This window comes from Heterodontus francisci, chromosome 17 (genome assembly GCF_036365525.1).
Source record: "Heterodontus francisci isolate sHetFra1 chromosome 17, sHetFra1.hap1, whole genome shotgun sequence".
NCBI classification, from domain to species: Eukaryota; Metazoa; Chordata; class Chondrichthyes; order Heterodontiformes; family Heterodontidae; genus Heterodontus; species Heterodontus francisci.
Window position 1 is genome coordinate 81,129,864 of NC_090387.1, and position 19,851 is coordinate 81,149,714.

Below are 19,851 nucleotides of genomic sequence, written 5' to 3' on the forward strand. Positions count from 1 at the left end.
TTTCAGCTATGAAGAGAGACTGAAAAGGCTAGGGTTGTTTTCCTTAGAGTAAAGAAGGCTGAGGGGGGACCTGACTGAGGTATCCAAAATTATGAAGGGCATTGATAGGTTAGATAGGAAGAAACATTTTCCCTTATCAGAGGGGTCAATACCAGGGGGCATAGATTTAAGGGTAAGGGGCAGGAGGTTTAGAGAGGATTTGAGGAAAACAAATTTCACTCAGAGGGTGGTTGGAATCTGGAACGCACTGCCTGAAGGGATGGTAGAGGCAAGAACCCTCACAACATTTAAGAAGTATTTAGATGAGCACTTGAAATGTCATAGCATACAAGGCTATGGGCCAAGGGCTGGAAAATGGGATTAGAATGTATAAGTGCTTGATGGCCAGCACAGACACGATGGGCCAAAGGGCCTGTTTCTGTGCTGTATAACTCTATGACTCTAGGACACTATGACAATAAATGCTGGCTTTGCCAGCAACACCCCACATCTCTGTGAACGAATAAAAAAAAATCTCCTTTATGTGCCACACAGTGCTGTGGTCCCTCCTATGCTGCAGGCAGACCTTTCTAAACATGCAGGCTTCTGTTATATTTACTGCGTACCCACTCTGTACTGGAGATCTGTCCTACAGCATCGTGAGATACTGATGGACATCGCTGTAACAATTTGATTATCTCATTTTCTTTTAAGAAATGCTGGAGCAGCCTTATTGAATGATGGTGCATACCCTTCAGGCTATACTTTAATTTAAAGAGCTGAAGTTTCTTGGGTGAGTTACTGTTTTGGATTCTCCTGTGGCATTTTCTCCTTCAGTGGTATGACAGTTTCTATAAGTGAGACTAGATCCCTCACGCTCTGCAATCTGCTTCTTTTTACTGTGCTCTCCTCTGCAAATTTTACAAACCCAGATCCAACTGTTAGCGGAACTTGAAGTAGATAAAATCGAGCCTCATGCTACATGATCACACACACTTTAGGCATACTACACACAGGTCAGAGATTCAACAGACTGAAACAATGGAACAGATTTATTTACGTAACTAGATGGAATTCATAAGATACCGAGCATTAAACAGACACTGGAGTACAAGACAAGAGGTCTCATCAGCCCTTCTCCAGCAGTTGATTTTCCTGGAATAAAACTGGGAAACTAGTCAGGCAAATGTGAACAATTCCATCAACTAATGCCTCTCAGCAACAAAATTTTGTCTTAACCTGAGGAGTTTCTTGTGGAATACAGAAGGCATATGGTCATGCAGCTCTTTTGTCTAAATGGCCTTCATAATGTAACATGGAATGCAGAACACCAGAAAGACTTTGGCTTTTATCCACTTCATTTCTTTGATGTGGGATGAAGCTTCTTTGAAGTGGAAAACAGACAATTTTTAACAAACTTTAACATTTCAGCATACAAATGAATGACACGCTGCAGTATCTGACCCATCGCCATTTAATCTCAGTTGGCTCCTTCCAAGACTAAAAGGCCCATATTTCCCTTGTGTTTTCCTCTTGGCATCCAAGGTCAATCTCGTGACTTTTCTCCATATCACTTCCAGGGCTTGAATGTTTTCCTTATGCTTTGATGACCAGAAGTGCCAAGATATTCGGGTATGATCTGATCTGAACACTATACAGCTTAACTATGACTTCCTAGCCAAAGGGATCAAGGGATATGGGGGGAAAGTGGAAACAGGGTACTGAATTAGACAATCAGCCATGATCTTTTTGAATGGCGGAGCAGGCCCGAAGGGCCGAATGGCCTCCTCCTGCTTCTATTTTCTATGTTTCTATGTTAGCCGATTTTACCAGACAATGTTAATGTAAAATCTAAATGATGGCAAAGTACAAAATGTAATTATAAAGAAAGACAAATCACTGATAAATTACATAGAATTTACAGCACAGAAAGAGTCCATTCAGCCCAACTGCTCTATATTGGTGTTGATGCTCCCACACTACTTCATCTCACTTTATGAACATATCCTTCTATTCCTTTCTCTCTCATGTATTTATCTAGCTTCCCCTTTAATACATCTATGCTATTCGCCTGAACTGCTCCTTGTAGCAAGTTTCACTTTCTCACCACTCTCTGGGTTAAGAATTTCTCCTAAATTCTCTACTGAATTTCATATATTTATGGCTTCGTTTTGAACTCTGCACAAGTGGAAACATCTTTTCTACAGCTATCCAATCAAATCCTTTCATAATTTTAATGACCTCTATTAGTTCACCTCTCAGAAATCTCTATTCTAAAGAAAAAAAAGCCCCAGCCTGTTCAGTCTTTCATGATAGTTGTAACCTCTCAGTTCTGATATAATCTTTGTAAATCTTTTTCGAACCTCTTTATCCTTTGTGTAATATAGAGACCAGAACAGTGCACAGTATAAATTTTCCCACTAAATGTTACAGCTACAAGGTTTCATCATGGTGGACTCTCATCCGTCCCTTTACAAGCAGAGGTTGATTAGAGAGCTGAACCTTTTCAAAGTAATGGACCACAGGTTCACAGCATTTAAGAACCCAGATTAAAGCACTTCTTTGTAAGTCGCACCAAGTCTCGTTCACCCATCACCCCTGTGCTTGCTGGCCTATATTGGCAATGCCTCAATTTTAAAATTCTCATCCTTGTTTTCAAAACCCTCCATGCCCTCCCCTCTTCCTGTGCCTCTAACTACCTCCAGCCCTACAACCCTCCAAGATCTCTGCCCTCCTTCAATTTTGGCCTCTTGCTAATCTCCGATTTTCATCACTCCACCATTGGCAACTGTGCCTTCAGCTGCCTCGGCCTCAGGTTCTGGAATGCTCTCTCTGAACCTTCCTGCCTGGCCACTTCTCTCTCCTGTTCCTTAAAACCTACCTCTTTGACCAAGCTTTTGGTCACATGTCCGAAGATCTCCTTACATGGATCTGTGTCAAATTTGGCTTGCTCATGCTCCTATGAAGGGCCTTGGGATGTTTTATTATGTTGAAGGAGCTACAAAATGCAAGTTGTTGTTGAGATTCAAAGAGATGGTGGTGAAGTAGAGCTGGGCATCGTCAGTTAACATGTGGAACTTCCTGTGTTTTCGGATGATGCCGCTAAGGGCAGCATGTAGATGAGGGAAAGGGAACCAGGATAGATGCTTGGAAAACTCCAAAGGTAACAGTGAAAGCGTGCGAAGAGAAGCCATTGCAAAGGGAGCTGAGAAGCAGATTGAAATCAATCACGATGAGGAATTGCTCAGTCTAGAGGCTGATAGAGGAGTGGACGGAAGATATTTTAGGGATAAACTTGGGTTGGGACTGGGAGGTATGGTATAAAATGAGGATCTTAAGGAAAATGGTACGAGAGGCACTCAAAGGAGGAAAGAATTGGAGAGATGAAAGTATGACATGCTGATAAGGGCCACACTGGTGGTTCCATGTGTTGGATACAGTTTGCTGATTTTAACCATAGTTCTGGTTTTTAATGCAAGGCTGTGCTTTGAATGTCAGCCTGATCTATGAGCAAAAATCTTCCACTCGGGGCCTGCTCAGCATTGACACCGCAGTATTTGAATAGTACAATAACAGGAGGAATCAGATGCAACTGAAGGAGACAAATTGCATGTATTTATTTGGCCTTTGACTTTGTTTCTTTCCTTCTCTTGGCCTGCATGTTTGAAATAAATTCAGTGAGACGTTTAGTAGATGGGAGGTGTGGCATTATTTATTTAGGAACTGAGCGTACTGTGGCTTACAGATCAAGAGATTGTCAGCTTTAAATTTAATTGAGACTGAAAGGATTATCTGCATGCCTGGAGTTGGGAGATTGTGTTAGCTTCCCACAGGCAGGCACAGTCTTTTATAGCACAGCCCAGTGTCCTCCCCGCTTTGAGAACTGGATGTGGTACAGTCCGTGTGTTATGCCCAGCAGTGATGTACTGGTGACAGTCTCTGTGTGAGTGTGTGTATGTGAGAGAGAGAGAGGGAGAGAGAGTGATTGCTGCTGGGAAGCTTGAAAGCCACGGTACAGTTCACCCTGTGATTTGTAACAGCTTCCAGCAGCCCGTGTACACAACAGCACAGTGCTTGGTATGACTCTGTTTAAAAGCAAGCGTCGCAACCAGAGACGTGAGTATTTCCATGTCATGCCAAAGGCATTCATTCTGCAGGGGACATATTAAACTCAGGATGGGGCTGCATGCTGGGTTGTAGGCAGAAATACAAATCCCTCTCCCTCTCTCCTCCCTCACTCCCCTGTCTCTCCTTCCTTTTCTCTCTCTCTCCCTCTGTCTCTTCACATAGTACGTATATGGAAGCTGCAGAGAAAGGAGGAGTTGCCTCATGAGTAAAGCAGCTGAGGAGGTTTGAGGAGAAAGTGCCTTGTGTGTGTGTATGTGAGAGAGAGAGAGAGGTGCCTTGTAGATTTTGCAGTGTTGTCACTACCCAGAGCTACAGTGAGCTTTCAGGAAATCTGTGCAATAGTTTTCTGGCTCACTGAACAATATCAAGGGGTAATAAATAAATAAAGACATACATACCTGGGACCTATTTTTTGGGAAAGCTGCCTGCATGCTTAATGAGGACAGCATGTTGCAAACACATTTGCAGTTACATTGCCTTTTAACTTGCACACTCCAGGCAATAGGCATTGTAACTGGCATGCACCTTAGAACATACAAGCGACAGAGGCAGGCAGAGGATTCTGAATTTTGTAATGCCCCTTTAAAAGAGGGCTGCAGTAATGATAGGTATTTTGTCATTTTACTTTGTACAACATTTCCTTGCATTTTGACAGGACAAAATCTGTGAACTATTATAAAACTGTAACAGCAAATTCATATCTGACATATTACATGGAACACATCCTTACAGAGGTCTGTTTAGTATATATTGCACTGTCTATTAATCATTATTGAATGTGTACAATATTTAAGTCCTTCATCAGAAAAGGAGTCAGTCATGTACAATAAGCTACTTGGAAGTTCAGTAACAAGTTATTTAGGCTAAATTATGACATGTACATTTATTGGATATTTATTCATCTGGAATGCACTGTCTGAAAGGTCAGTAGAAGTGGATTCAATAGTAACTTTCAAGAGGGAACTGGATAAATACTTTGGAAGGGGAGAGATTTTGCAGGGCTCTGGAGAAAGAGCAGTGTTGTAGGACTAATTTGACAACTCTTTCGAAGAGCTATCACAGAGCAGATGAGTCGAAGAGCTTTGGCTCAGAGTCATTGAACTGGAGTCCGAGCTGCAGACACTGCGACACATCAGGGAGGGGGAAAGTTACCTGGACATTTTTACCAGGAGGCGGTCTCACCCCTGAGGATAGAGGCTTCTGATTTGGTTAGTGGTCAGGGACAGGAGAATGTGGCTGCAGCTGAGGCAGGTAAGAGGACCCAAAGGACAGCAGTGCAGGAGCCTCAGCTTTTGTGATTGTCCAACAGGTTTGAGGTTCTTTCAGCTTGTTTGGATGAGAGTGGGGGCTGCAGGGTAGATGAGCAACCTGACCCTAGCACCATGGATAGGTGAATAGAGATGCAGTGGCAGACATTTAAGGGGAAATTTCCAAGTGACACTGAATAGATACATTTCAACGAGAAAGAAAAATTCCAAGCATGGGACCTGCCATCCATGGTTAACTAAAACAGTTAAAGATAGTTAAACTTAAAGAAAAAGCATATAATTGCACAAAGATTGGACAGAATATAAAAAACAGCAAAGAATAACTGAAAGATTGATAAGGAAGGTGAAATTAGAGCACGAGAGAAAGCTAGTTAGAAATATAAAGACAGATAGTAAGAGTTTCTATAGATATTTCAAGAAAAGAGTCAACAAAGTGAGTGTTGGTCCTATAGAAAGTGAGTCTGGGGAATTAATAATGGATAATAAGGAGATGGAAGATGAATTGAATAGGTATTTTGCATTGGTCTCCACATAGAGGATACAAGTAACATCCCAGTATTAGCTGTAAGTCAGGAAATGGAAGGGAGGGAGGAACTCAAGAAAATTACAATCACCAGGGAAGTGGTACTGTTGGAGCTGTGGGCCAACAAGACCCCGGGTCCTGATGGACTTCATCCTAGGGTGTTAAAAGAAGTGGCTAGTGCGATAGTTGATGCATTAGTTTTAATTTTCCAGAATTCCAGATTCGGGGAAGGTTCCATTAGATTGGAAAATAGCGAATGTGACTCCTTTATTTAAAAAGGGAAGGAGACAGAAAGCAGGAAACTGCTAACCGCAGTTAGCTTAACACCTGTCTTAGGGAAAATGTTAGAGAAGCTATTATTAAAGACCTTATAGCAGGGCATTTAGAAAAATTCAAGGTAATTGGGCAGAGTCAACATGGTTTTGTGAAAGGGAAATCATGTTCAACTAATTTATTGGCGTTCTTTGAGAGAGTTACATGTGGTTTGAATAAAGGGGAACAAGTGGATGTATTGTACTTAGATTTCCAGAAGGCATTTGATAAGGTGCCACATCAAAGGTTATTGCAGAAAATAAAAGCTCATGGTGTAGGGGGTAACATATTGTCATGGATAGAAGATTGGCTAGCTAACGGGAAACAGAGAGTAGGCATAAATGGGTCATTTTCTAGTTGGCAAGATGTAACGAATGGTGTGCAACAAGGATCGGTGCTGGGGCCTCAACTTTTTACAATTTATACAAATTACTTAGATGAAGGAATCGAAGGTATGGTTGCTGAATTTGTTGATGCCACGAAGATAGGTCGGAAAGTAACGTGTGAAGAGGACATAAGGGGGCTACAAAGGGATATTGATAAAGTGAGTGGGCAAAGACCTGGCAAATGGAGTATAATGTGGGAAAGTGGGAAATTATCCACTTTGGCAGGAAGAATGAAAAAGAAACATATTATCTAAATGGTGAGAGATTGCAGAGCTCTGAGAAGGAGAGGGATCTGGGTGTCCTAGTGCATCAATCGCAAAAGGTTAATATGCAGGTACAGCACGTAATTAGGAAAGCTAATAGAATGTTATTGTTTATCGCGAGAGGAATTGAATACAAAAGTAGGGCGGTTATGCTTCAGCTATACAGGGCATTGGTGAGATCACATCTGGAGTACTGCGTACAGTACTGGTCTCCTTATTTAAGGAAGGATGTAAATGCGTTGTAGGCAATACAGAGAAGGTTTACGAGACTAATACCTGGAATGGGTGGGCTGTCTTACAAGGAAATATTGGACAGGCTAGGCTTGTATCCACTGGAATTTAGAAGAGTAAGAGGCGACTTGATTGAAACATATAAGATTCTGAGGGGTTTTGACAGGGTGCATGTGGAAAGGATGTTTCCCCTTGTGGGAGAATCTTGAACTAGAGGTCACTGTTTAAAAAAAAGGGTTGCCCATTTAAGACAGAGATGAGGAGAAATTCTTTCTCTCAGAGGGTCGTGAGTCTTTGGAATTCTCTTCCTCAAAAGACGGTGGAATCAGAGTCTTTGAATATTTTTAAGGCAGAGGTAGATAGATTCTTGTTAAGCAAGGGGGTGAAAGGTTATCGGGAGTAGGTGGGAATGTGGAGTAATCAGTTCAGTCATGAACATATGGAATGGCGGAGTAGGCTCCAGGGGCCGAGTGGCCTACTCCAGCTCCTAATTCATATGTTCGTCTGTCCTTATGAATAGCCTCCTTTTGTAATGTATGATACTCCATATTAAAGGTATAATATATATCATGTCGAGTATTATTTATATATGAACATTGGAGAATGACACCTTGGAAAAGACTAGCTGCTCCATTGAGCCTACCCCACATTCATAATGGCTGGAGTATCATGACCAGATGTTTAACCCCTCTCCCTACTACCCCTGACAGCCGTGCAATCACCTGGGAAAAAAGCCCAGGGCCAGTAAATATAAATTGCGTGACCCTGTATCCCCAGTCAGGGAACTGGGGTCTCAGCTGAAGAGTGGTTCCAGATTGGTGTACAAAGGTGTAGTGCTGATTCCTTATCCTACTGAACAAGGCTGCCTCATGTGAGTGTAGAATCACTAGATAAATACAGTTGGCAATGTATAGTTTGTGCAAACAGTGTAATATATGGTACCTATTCTCATTGTTCATTTCCAAAATAAAAGCTGTTAATCCTGTGACGTTTCCTGAGTGGCTCAGTGATTTGAATGCCCTGCCCGATGTGTTACTGAGTTGCACCAACTTGATCATTGGTTCAATCTTACACCAGTGCTTTAGTTAGTTACTCTCAGTAGGCCAGCACTGGAGGTGTTCTAATTGGCATTTGTGTGCTGGGCTTGGGAGGGAGGGGAGAAAATCAGCTGGGGTCTCTCCTTCTCTGTTACTCAGTAATTTCACCCCCCCCCCCCCCCCCCCCGCCCCCCCCCCCCACTCCCCACCCCTCCCATTCCCAAGTTCAAGATGCAGATGTTTACTGAGGACAGGATCGGGCTGGGCTATGTTGCCTCCACAGCTGAATAGCCTTCTGATGCTCATCTTCTGGGCTCACATGCGAGGACTGATCACCTGGCTGCTGATGCCTGTGGCACTGTAGACCCATAAGAGTCAGTTCCAGGAGAGATGGGGAATCAATTGGAGGGAGGAGTGCACTGTATTATAGGAACCACGGGTCCTTGGCCATATTCCCTTGACTTTTAAGTTGGATACATTGTTAAACTGAGACCCTGTCTTCCACTCTCTGCAGTTCACAAAGATCCATGACACGATTGAGAAAAGAGCAGGGAGTTTTCTTGATAGGCTGGCCAACATTTCTCCCTCAATCTGTACTTCCAAAAACAGATTAACTGGTCATCCACCTAATAACATAACATAATAACAGTGACCACAATTCAAAGTCATTTGTTGTATGAGAAGCTTCTCACAGGCAATGCCGAGGTGCAGTACAAATGCACCTGCCCCCCACCCACACATTCTCCTCTCATTGCCGCCCCATAGTGGCAGAGGTAGTTTTTGAAAGTTGTGGACTTGAGCAGATACTATAGGTTGATACTTCAATGCAACATTCAGATAGTCTCCAGACTCTGTCTGTGCTTACATTTTATGTTCTTGCAAAGAGGCGGCACAGGCACAATAGGCCAAATGGCCTTCTGTGCTGACATCATTCTATGATTCATTCTCTGACTTCCATGGATCTCTGGGAGTGAGTTAATATTTACAGGGGTACCAGGGAGTATACACTTTCCCCAGACTGTGTCAGTATTTACAGGGGTTGTGATTCCTTCCTGTCCTGTCCCACTCCCTTTCTTCTCTCCAGTGCCTGTTGGCATTGGGTTAGATTCCTCTCTGTGAGCACATGCTCACAAGGCTAACCCCTTTATGTTTTAGGGAGCAGCCAGCACACAATGCTGCGTTAAGTAAGGTAGTGATTCAATTGATCATTTCTGCTGACGCTTTAGCTTTGCTGCCATAGTTTATGAGGCACACTTGATTGAATTAATGCTTCAAACTCAGTGCCAGGCATCTATTATCCTCCGTGGGACCCATAGATCAAAGAGTTCTCTGTTCCTACACGTAGATGCATTTCTTCCTTGTCTGTACAAAACACTTCCATTTACCTGATTGCTTTGTGATCTTTTCCTTGTTAGCTCTCTCCCTCCCCCTCTCCTTGGTGCAGCTCCAAGTGTTCCTTTGCTCCTTCATCCAATTCACCATTCTCTGTGTTAGTGGCCCAGCTGTTCATGTCAGTGGGCCGTGCGACTGTGGTGGGTATCACAGTATTGCTCAATCCTACCCCAATGAGACATTCACACACCTACACTTCCAGTAGGGGTCAGGAAGAGGCCATTCAGCCCCTCTAGTCTGTTATGTCATTCATTTAGGTCATGGCTGATATGTACCTCAACACCATTGACCCACCTTGGTTCCATAAACCTTACATAACAAAAATCTATCAATTGCAGGATTGAAATTTTCAGTTGACTCCCAGCCTCAACAGCTTTTTTGGGGAGAGTGTTCCAGATTTCCACTACCTTTTTTGTGAAGGAGTGCTCTTGACATCAGCCCTGAATGACCTAGCTCTAATTTTAAGGTTATGCCCCGGGACTGCCCCACCAGAGGAAATAATTTCTCTCTATGGACCCTATTAAACCCTTTAATTGTCAAACACATCAATTAGATCACTCCTTAATCTTCTATACTCAAGGAAAGACAAGCCTAGTCTGTGCAAAAGCAAAATACTGCGGATACTGGAAATCTGAAATAAAAACAGAAAATGATGAAAATAGCAGGTCAGGCAGCATCTGTGGAGAGAGAAACAGAGTTAATGTTTCAGGTCAATGATCTTTCATTGGAACTGGGGAAATTTAGAAATGTAATAGGCTTTGAGCAAGTGAAAGGAAGGAGGGAGGAGGGAAAGAAGAACAAATGGGAAGGTCTCTGATGAGCTGGAGGGCCAGAGAGATTGAACGACAAAAGGTTTCATAGTGAAAAGCCAAAGTGAGTGGTAATGGAACACATGAAGAAACAAACGATGTGTCTGGATGTGGTGTGAATGGCAGGATAGCAGCCGTCCAGACACAAAGTAAAGGAAACAAGAGGGGAATGAGTGAAAAAAACAAACCAGCAAACAAACACAATACAAAATGGGGGCAGAGGTTATGATCGAAAATTATTGAACTCAATGTTGAGTCCAGAAGGCTGTAAAGTGCCCAGATGAAAGATGAGATGCTGTTCCTCGAGCTTGCATTGAGCTTCATTGGAACACTGCAGCAGGCCAAGGACAGAAAGGTCAGAGTGGAAGCAAGGTAGAGAAATAAAATGACAAATGATTGGAAGCTTAGGGTCATGCTTGCGGACTGAGCGGAGGTGTTCCGCAAAGTGGTCACCTGGCCTGCATTTGGTCTCCCCATTGTCGTGGAGACCACATTGTGAGCAGTGAACACAATTTACTAAATTGAAAGAAGTACAAGCAAGTCGCTGTTTCACTTAGAAGGAATGTTTGGAGCCTTGGACAGTGGGACGGGAGGAGGTAAAAGGGCAGGTGTTGCATCTCCTGCACTTGCATGGAAAGATGCTGGAGGAAAGGTGGGGGTTGTTGGGAGCCACTGTGCAACCTGCCCTCATAACTTAAACCCTTTTATCCCTGATATCATTCTGGACAAATGATTAGGATTATTTTTCCCATCCTGAACCATGAGGTTCTGAGGCTAATTGTAGTTCCTGCCTCTGCCCAGGCTGAGATCAGCTCACTCATCAAAGACCAGGGATCATACCTGGAACTTCCCGCCCTATAGGGATCACATGCTTATTGGGGGAGCAATTCAGGAAGTCAGGATTTGTTGTGTCCTTCACTCACTTTACCCTTCTAACTGTTGGCTTTTGCTGATCTCTGGAGTACTTAGAGGATGCTAGTATGTGCTATGTACACTGCTCATTCCACTTTGCTGGATCCCTATTAAGTCAATAGTCCTATCTGCTACATGAACTGAAATTCATCCATGCATACCATTTCCAACCCACCCCCATTGTGTCCTTTGTTAGCTCACTGGCTTTGGTTGCTTATTTCTGTTTTAACAGATCTAAAAATAAAGAACAGCTCATTTATATACTGGACAATTGTCTAGCAGAGTTAAAGCCTACCATCTGCGACCTGGAGGGTGTGCGTTTCAGCCGCTCACAAGCTGCCACCACTGTTCCTTTATAATTGGGCTCCAGAGCCTACGAAGAAATGACCATCCCCTTTAGTTTCTCTTCCACTTACCCACCATTTCCTGCACTAAGGCAGCACAGCTGCTGGTCGGTGCCTCTGTTTTTCTCTCCTCCCCAGACTCTGCAGTCAACTTGCTGCCATTAATCTGCCAATGTCTGGCTGTCATCTTTCCACTTTTCTCTTCCCCCACCCTTGAACGAATGCTCCTCTCCCCATCGACAGCTCTCCAAAGCAGCATCACTGCATTCAGCAGCTTACTTAGTTGAATCACAGCTGCAGCACCAGAAGATCCTAGTTAGGGTTGAGCATACACCCCTGTTTTCTGGGGACAGTCTCTGGATGAGTTACTGTGTCCCTGGGGAAAACAATGTCCCTGGAAGAGTCCTCATTTCAGAAAACTCTTCCCCAAATATTCATTGGTCTGCTGAAACATCAATCTTTGTCATGCCTCAGATCTCTAGACCAAGGAGAGTGTGGCATTCATTTATCAGGGTGATGCGCTCCTATGATTGGCTGCTGCTGGCATGAGTTAGGTTTCAGGGAATCAAGGGATATGGGGAGCGGGCAGGAAAGTGGAATTGAAGCCCAAGATCAGCCATGATCCTATTGAATGGCAGAGCAGGCTCGATGGGCCATATGGTCTACTTCTGCTCCTATTTCTTGTGTTCTTGCGTTCATCAAGTTTTTTGATGAGGTAACAGAGGGTTGGTGAGGGTCATACGGTTGATGTCATGTACATGGTCTTTCAAAAAGCATTTGATAAAGTGCCACATAGCAGGCTTGTCAGCAAAGTTAAAGGCCAATGGGACAGGGGCAGCATGGATAAGGTATTGGCTGAGTGACAGGAAACAGAGAGTAGTGGTAAACAGTTGTTTATTGGACTGGAGGAAAGTATATAGTGGGGTTCCTCAGGGGTCAGTGTTAGGACCACTGCTTTTCTTGATCTACATGAATGACCTTTAGGTTTGGTATACAGGGCACAATTTCAAAATTTGCAATGATCCAAAACTTGGAAGTATTATGAACTGTGAGGAGAATAGTGATAAACTTCAGAGGCTGGTGGAATCGGTGGACAAGTGGCAGATGAAATTTAATGCAGAAAAGTGTGGTGATTCATTTTGATAGGAAGAATGAGGAGAGGCAATATGAAATAAAGGATACAATTCTCAAGGGGTACAGGAACAGAGAGACTTGGGGGTATATGTGCACAAATCATTGAAGGTGGCACAGCAGGTTGAGAAAGTGGTTAAAAAGACATACAGGATTCTGGGCTTTATAAATGCAGGTATCGAGTACAAAATCAAGGAAGTTATGCTGAACCTGTATAAAACACTGATTCAGCTTCAACTGGAGCATTATATCCAATTCTGGGTGCCACACTTTCGGAAAGATGTGAAAGCTTTAAAGAGGGTGTTGAAAAGATTCATGGGAGTAGTTCCAGGGATGAAAGAACTTCAGTTACACGGATAGATTGGAGAAGCTGGGACTGTTCCCATTGAAGAAGCGAAGATTAAGAGGTGTTCAAAATCATGAGGAGTCTGGACAAAGTAGACAGGGAGAAACTATTCCTGTTGGCGGAAGGATCCAGAACCAGAGGACATCGATTTAAGGTGATTGGTAAAGGAAGTAATGGTGACATGAGGAAAAACGTTTTTATGCAATGCATGGTTAGGATCTGGAATGTAGTGCCTGAGAGTGTGGTGGAGGCAGATTCAATCATGGCTTTCAAAAGGGAATTGGATAATTATCTGAAGTGAAAAGATTTGCAGGGCTATTGGGAAAAGGTGGGGGAGTGGGATAAGATGTGTTGCTCTTCCAGAGAGCCAGCACAGACAGGACAGGCCAAATGGCCACCTTCTGTGCTGTAACCATTCTATAATTCTATAAATTAAATGCCTCAAATCTGAGAACTGTGCTTTCTGTTGTGTCAGAGTGAAATCTCTGTTTTCCTCATGAGCCTTTCTCCTTATGACCTTTCCAACTTGGGGCTCCTAATTTATAGTGGCAGCTCATGCTGTGTTATGTCAGGTTTCTGGGTCTGGATCAAGATGGCCCAGACTCACCGAAAGTCTGTGCTGGACTGAAACCCATGAGAGGGATAGCACCTTCACCCACTGTGCCAACCTGTACCTCTAGGGAAGCAGTGCTTCGATGTACTGAGCCAATCGGATGCCCTTCCCCCATTGTCCACCTCCAGTCCTCCTGGGTAAGCATGTTACTATTCATCCCATTCTCATGTTCCTATCATACAAAACTGAGGGCGGGAGATGCAAAAAAACCAAAAGTAAACCAAGTGCCAGTAAGGGGAAATATACTCAGGTGAGGAGGGGTCGAAGGGCTCCCCCCTTTTCACTTTCCTTGTTTGATCACGAGGTTTTTATTTCTTTTTTAAGTGGATGCACTTGCCAATTCAGTGAGTATTTACTTGTTTATGCCCTGTGATCATAAGAAGAGCCAATCGGACAGATTTCCTGAGTTTAACCAAAGAAAGAGGTTAGTTAGCTTTATTGTACTTAACCCGAACCAACTTTCACACACACACGCACCCACACAAATAGGTTACAGAGTGGAGAAGGATAGTTTGGTCAAATTAGAGTCCAGTGTAATAAAAGGGGTATACAGTCTGTGGAGGTTGATGACTCGTTTGGCTTCAGGCTGAATTCGGTGATCCTGCGTCTTCCGGTTTGAAGACATGGACACTGATTCAGTAGTTATCAAGGAGACAGCAATGTGACTGAATTCCTTTGAGGGAGATCTCTGTCTGTTCTTTTCAGAAAGTTCTCTGCCCACAATAACTCCCCCGTCAGGCTTAAGTAAGTAAGTACAGTCAGTAGATAGAGTTTGAAGATTGCAAGTTTGAGTGGTTCATCTCCACCAGTTTAATATTCAGGTTTCCAGCCAGTGGATTAAAAAATCATCCTCAACCTAGCACATTTTTGTGACACTGGAAAATTTATCTCCAACCCCCTCAGGCAAATAAACCCTATCCAGGAGATCGATAATTTTACCAACTACTGTTGCTTTATCTATTTATTCCCAGTTCACCCTCATTTACAGTAGGTTCAGTAGACAGATCGAATAACTAAGACAGATTGACAGATTGCACCCAAATTTGAATCTTTTTGAGTGCTTTAATAGCTTTTTTTCACAGTTTAAAAAATAAATCTGTGATTGCTCCTTTCCTTATTGCAAGCAGCGCCATGTTGTTGTATTTTGTTGTAGTGGGGAGGAATATAAAAGTAAGGTATGGGTTTGTTTTCTTCTCAGATACTCTCAAGTAATTAATAATAAGAATTCTCCGTGTCTTTGCAAATGTATGTGCTCCTAGCATTGTTTTGAAATGACAAAGTCAAACAGCAGTGGCTCCGACAACAGCAAACTGTGACCAGCCAATCTTGCGGCCAGGGAGGCCGGAGCCAGACAGACCAAAAGAGAGAGATAGCACAGTGGGAGCGGAGGTTTAAAAAGCGTGCCAAAAAGGACAGAGTCTGAGGCCGGAGACAGACCAATCGAGAGAGGAGCAGGGGAAAAATCGAAAGTGACATCAGAGTGACGTCACAATCAACAATGAGAGCGGAGACAGAGAAAGCAGCCAGGGTGAGTATACAAGTAAGCTTTTAATTTAATTTCATTTAAATCAAATTTAGAATAAGACTTGATCGATTTATCAGTATATAAACTAAAAACTAAAGTGGATTTTATAATTTATAATAGAGTGAGAGAGAGAGACCAGTAGGGAATGCATTTGTTCAAATTGGGACAACTTAATACATAAGCTATATGAAGTATTATTAGTGTTTATCGGTATTTGTAAGGTTTACTAATAGTAGTAAGGTTTATTAGTATTGGCAAAGCGTTATTATCATTGGTAAGATCTATTAGACTCCCGGTGTGCAGATTGCAAGCTGAATGTGGAGATTTGATTTGATGAGTGGCGAGTTTGGTGAAGGGGTCTCCATTTTTTTTTCTACTTTTTTAACCCTTCAGTATTTGGTTCTTGCTTTGGTGCAGTGGAAGGAGCTGTTTGGTGAGTACCTGGTAAGCTATTCTACTTATAATAAATAGTCTGTAAAGATAAGGTATAGCAGGGCAGCTCTGCCGAGTGGAATGTACAGACCGTGGTATGTGGGAAGTCATGGACGCACCATGTGTCCTAGACAAATACATCTGCAGGAAGTGTCACCGGCTGCAGAAGCTTGAGCTCCGGGTTTCGGAACTTGAGCGGAGGCTGGAGTCACCGTAGGCAGAGGACTACATAGATAGCACGTTTAGGGAGGTGGTCACGCCACAGGTTAGGAGCATGAAGGCAGAAAGGGAATGGGTGACTGCCAGGCAGTCTAAGAGAGCCAGGCAGGTAGTGCAGGAGTCCCCTGATATGATCTCACTCGCTAATTGGTTTTCCATTTTGGATACTGGTGAGGGTGATGGTTCCTCAGAGGAGGGCAGTCAGAACCAAGTTTGTGGTACCACAGGTGGCTCAGCTGCACAGGAGGGGAGGAAGGAGTGGAAGAGCAGTAGCGCTAGGGGATTCATTAATTAGAGGAACAGACAGGCATTTCTGTGGCAGTAAACGTGACTCCAGGATAGTGTGTTGCCTCCCTGCTGCCAGGGTCAAGGATGTCATGGAGAGACTGCAGGACATTCTTCTGGGAGAGGGTGAACAGCCAGAAGTCATAGTCCACATTGGTACCAATGACATAAGTAAGAAGGGGGATGAGGTCCTGAAAGCAGATTTTAGGGAGCTGGGAAGGAGATTAAAAAGCAGGACCTCAAAAGCAGTAATCTCAGGATTACTCCCAGTCTCACGTGCAAGTGAGCATAGGAATAGGAGAATTGAGCATTGAACAGGTGGCTGGAGAACTGGTGTAGGAGGGAGGGCATCAGATTTTTGAGACATTGGGACTGGCTCTGGGGCAGGTTAGGCCTGTCCAAGATGGATGGGTTGCAGCTTAGCAGGACTGGGACCAATATCCTCACAAGGAGATTTGCTAGTGCTGTTGGGGAGGGTTTAAACTAAATTGTCAGGGGGATGGGAACCTGAGAGGGAGCTCAGATTGGAGGGAAGCAAAACTGGTAACTTGTCAGGGATGTGGGAACCAGGGGCAAGTATCAGAGAGGAATATCTAGGTGCACAGAATACTGGGGGAGATATATAGCACGAGGGTAGGGAACAGTACGTTATTAAGTGGGGTGAGAGTAAGGGAGGAAGTAATAAAATATGAACCAGGGTTAATGTACATGTATGTGAATGCACAGAGTATGTTTAATAAGATTGGTGAGGTACAGGTGCAGATTGCCATGTGGAAATATGATGTTGTGGCGATAACAGAGACCTGGCTCAAAGAAAGGCAGGACTGGGTGTTAAATATTCCTGGATACAAGGTGTTCAGGAAAGATAGGAAAGGGAAAAAAGGGGGAGAAGTGGCGGTATTGATTAAGGAGATCATTGGAGTATTGGAGAAAAAGGATGTCCCAGAGGGGTCCAGGACGGAATCAATTTCACTAGAGCGAAGGAACAAAAAAGGTTCAGTTACATTGCTTGGTGTTGTCTATAGGCCACCAGCTAGTGGGAAGGACGTGGAGGAACAAATTTGCAAGGAAATTACAGAGTGGTGCAAAAATTATAGGTTAGTTATAATGGGGGACTTTAATTATCCAAACATAGACTGAGATAGTAGTGTGAAGGGCAGTGAGGGGCAAGAGTTCCCAGAGTGTGTTCAGGAAAATTTTCTATAACAGTATGTTGCTAGTCCAACGAGAAAGGAGGCACTTCAAGACCTGGTTCTTGGGAATGAGGTGGGCCAAGTGGATCAAGTGTCTGTAGGAGAGCATTTCGGGGACAGTGATCATTGTATCATAAGCTTTAGGCTGACTGGAAAAGGACAAAGAGCAATCCAGGCTAAGAATAATTAACTGGGGGAAGGCCAACTTCAATGGGGTAAGAATGGGGCTGGGGCGAATGAATTGGAGTCAAAAGCCAGCAGGAAATCCAGTAGATGAACAATGGGCTACCTTCAAAGAAGAGATGGTTCGGGCACAGTCAAGGCATGTTCCCTCGAAAGGGAAAAGTAGAGCAAACAAATCCAGAGCTCCCTGGATGACAAAAGAGGGAGAGATGAAGATAAAGAAGAAAAAGTGTGCTTATGACAGATGCCAGGTAGAAAATACTATTGAGAACCAGGCTGAATATGGAAGGTCCAGAGGAGAAGTGAAAAAGCAAATGAGAAGCAAAGAGAAAGCATGAGAAGAGACTGGCAGCTAGCATTAAAGGAATTCCCAAAGTTTTCTATAGGCATATAAATAGTAAAATGGTGATAAAAGGAGGAGTGGAGCCGATTAGGGACCAGAAAGGGGATTTACACATGGAGGCAGAGGGCATAGATGTGGTATTAAATGAATACTTTGCATATGTCTTTACAAAGGAAGAAGATGCAACCCAGGCAATGGTGAAAGAGGAGGTAAGTCAGACACTAGAGGGGTTTAAAATTGATAAAGAGGAGGTATCAGATTGGCTGTCTGAACCTAAAGTGGAAAAAGCATCAGGGCTGGATGAGATGAAGCCAAGGATACTGAGGGAAGTGAAGGTGGAAATCGCAGAGGCCATAATTTTTCAGTGTTCCTTAGACTCAGGGTGGTGCTAGAGGACTGGAGAATTGCAAATATTACACCCTTGTTCAAAAAAGGGTGTAAAGATAAGCCCAGCAATTGCAGGCCAGTCAGTTTAACTTACGTGGTGGGAAAACTTCTAGAAAAAATAATTCGGAACAAAATCAATAGTCACATGGACAAATGCAAGTTAATTAAGGAAAGCCAGCATGGATTTCTTAAGGGAAAATCATGTTTAACTAACTTGCTGGAGTTTTTTGAGGAGGTAATAGAGAGGGTTGTTGAGGGCAATGCTGTGGTGTACATGGACTTTCAAAAGGCATTTGATACAGTGCCATACAACAGACTTGTGAGCAAATGTGTAGCTCATAGAATAAAAGGGACGGAAGCAACATGGATACGGAATTGTCTGAGTGACAGAAAACAAAGAGTAGTGGTTAATGGATGTTTTTCGGGCTGGAGGAAGGTTTATAGTGGAGTTCCCCAGGGATCAGTGCTGGGACCCTTGCTTTTCCTGATATATATTAATGACCTAGACCTTGGTGTACAGGGCACAATTTCAAAGTTTGCAGATGATACAAAACTTGGAAGCATTGTGAACTGTGATGAAGTAGAACTTCAAAAGGACATAAACAAGTTGGTGGAATGGGCAGACAGGTGGCAGATGAAGTTCAATGCAAAGAAATGTGAGGTGATTCATTTTTTGGTAGGAAGAACATGAAGAGACAATATAAAATAAAGGGTACAATTCTAAAGGGGGTGCAGGAGCAGAGGGACCTAGGTGTATATGTGCATAAGTCACTAAAGGTGGCAGGACAGGTTGAGAGAGCAGTTAATAAAGCATACAGTATCCTGGGCTTTATTAATAGAGGCAGAGAGTACAAGAGCAAGGAAGTTATGTTGAACTTGTATAAGACACTAGTTCGGTCTCAACTGGAGTACTGCGTCCAATTCTGGGCGCTGCACTTTAGGAAAGACGTGAGGGCATTGGAGAGAGTGCAGAGGAGATTCGCGAGAATTGTTCCAAGGATGAGGAATTTCAGTTTTGAAAATAGATTGGAGAAGTTAGGACTGTTTTCCCTGGAGAAGAGAAGACTGAGAGGTGATTTGATAGAGGTATTCAAAATCAAGAGGGGTCCGGACAGAGTATATAGAGAGAAACTGTTCCCATTTGTGAAAAGATCGAGAATGAGAGGGCACAGATTTAAAGTATTTAGTAAGAGAAGTAAAAGTGACACGAGGAAAAACTTTTTCCCACAGCGAGTGGTTAAGGTCTGGAATGTGCTGCCTGAGAACATGGTGGAGGCAGGTTCAATTGAAGCATTCAAAAGAGAATTAGACAGTTATATGACAAGGGAGAATGTGCAGGATTATGGGATGAAGGTAGGGGAATGGGTCTGAGCAAGTTGCTCTTTCAGAGAGCCAGTGAGGACACAATAGGCCGAATGGCCTTCTTCTGCGCTGTAATAATTGTGATTCTGTGATTCTGTTGGTGGGCCCTTGGGCAGATTGTGGGGATGGTGGGGGGTGGGAGGGGGGGTGGTGTTCCAGGGTCATAGAAACATAGAAAATAGGAGCAGGAGTAGGCCATTCAGCCCTTCAAGCCAGCTCTGCCATTCATTATGATCATGGCTGATCAT

The 19,851-nt window shown here is 43.4% G+C and overlaps 1 protein-coding gene across 2 annotated transcripts in view; it reads left to right on the forward strand.

The window, feature by feature from the left end:
• Nucleotides 1-3,960: 3,960 nt before the first annotated feature.
• The window catches only part of LOC137379093 (RNA-binding Raly-like protein), an 831,538-nt gene continuing 815,647 nt past the window's right edge, over nt 3,961-19,851 (forward strand). For both annotated transcript variants that reach the window (XM_068049754.1, XM_068049755.1), the window contains exon 1: nt 3,961-4,095. In XM_068049754.1, the coding sequence (XP_067905855.1) occupies nt 4,059-4,095 (37 nt within the window). In that variant the 5' untranslated portion in view covers nt 3,961-4,058. The remainder of the gene's footprint in view (nt 4,096-19,851) is intronic.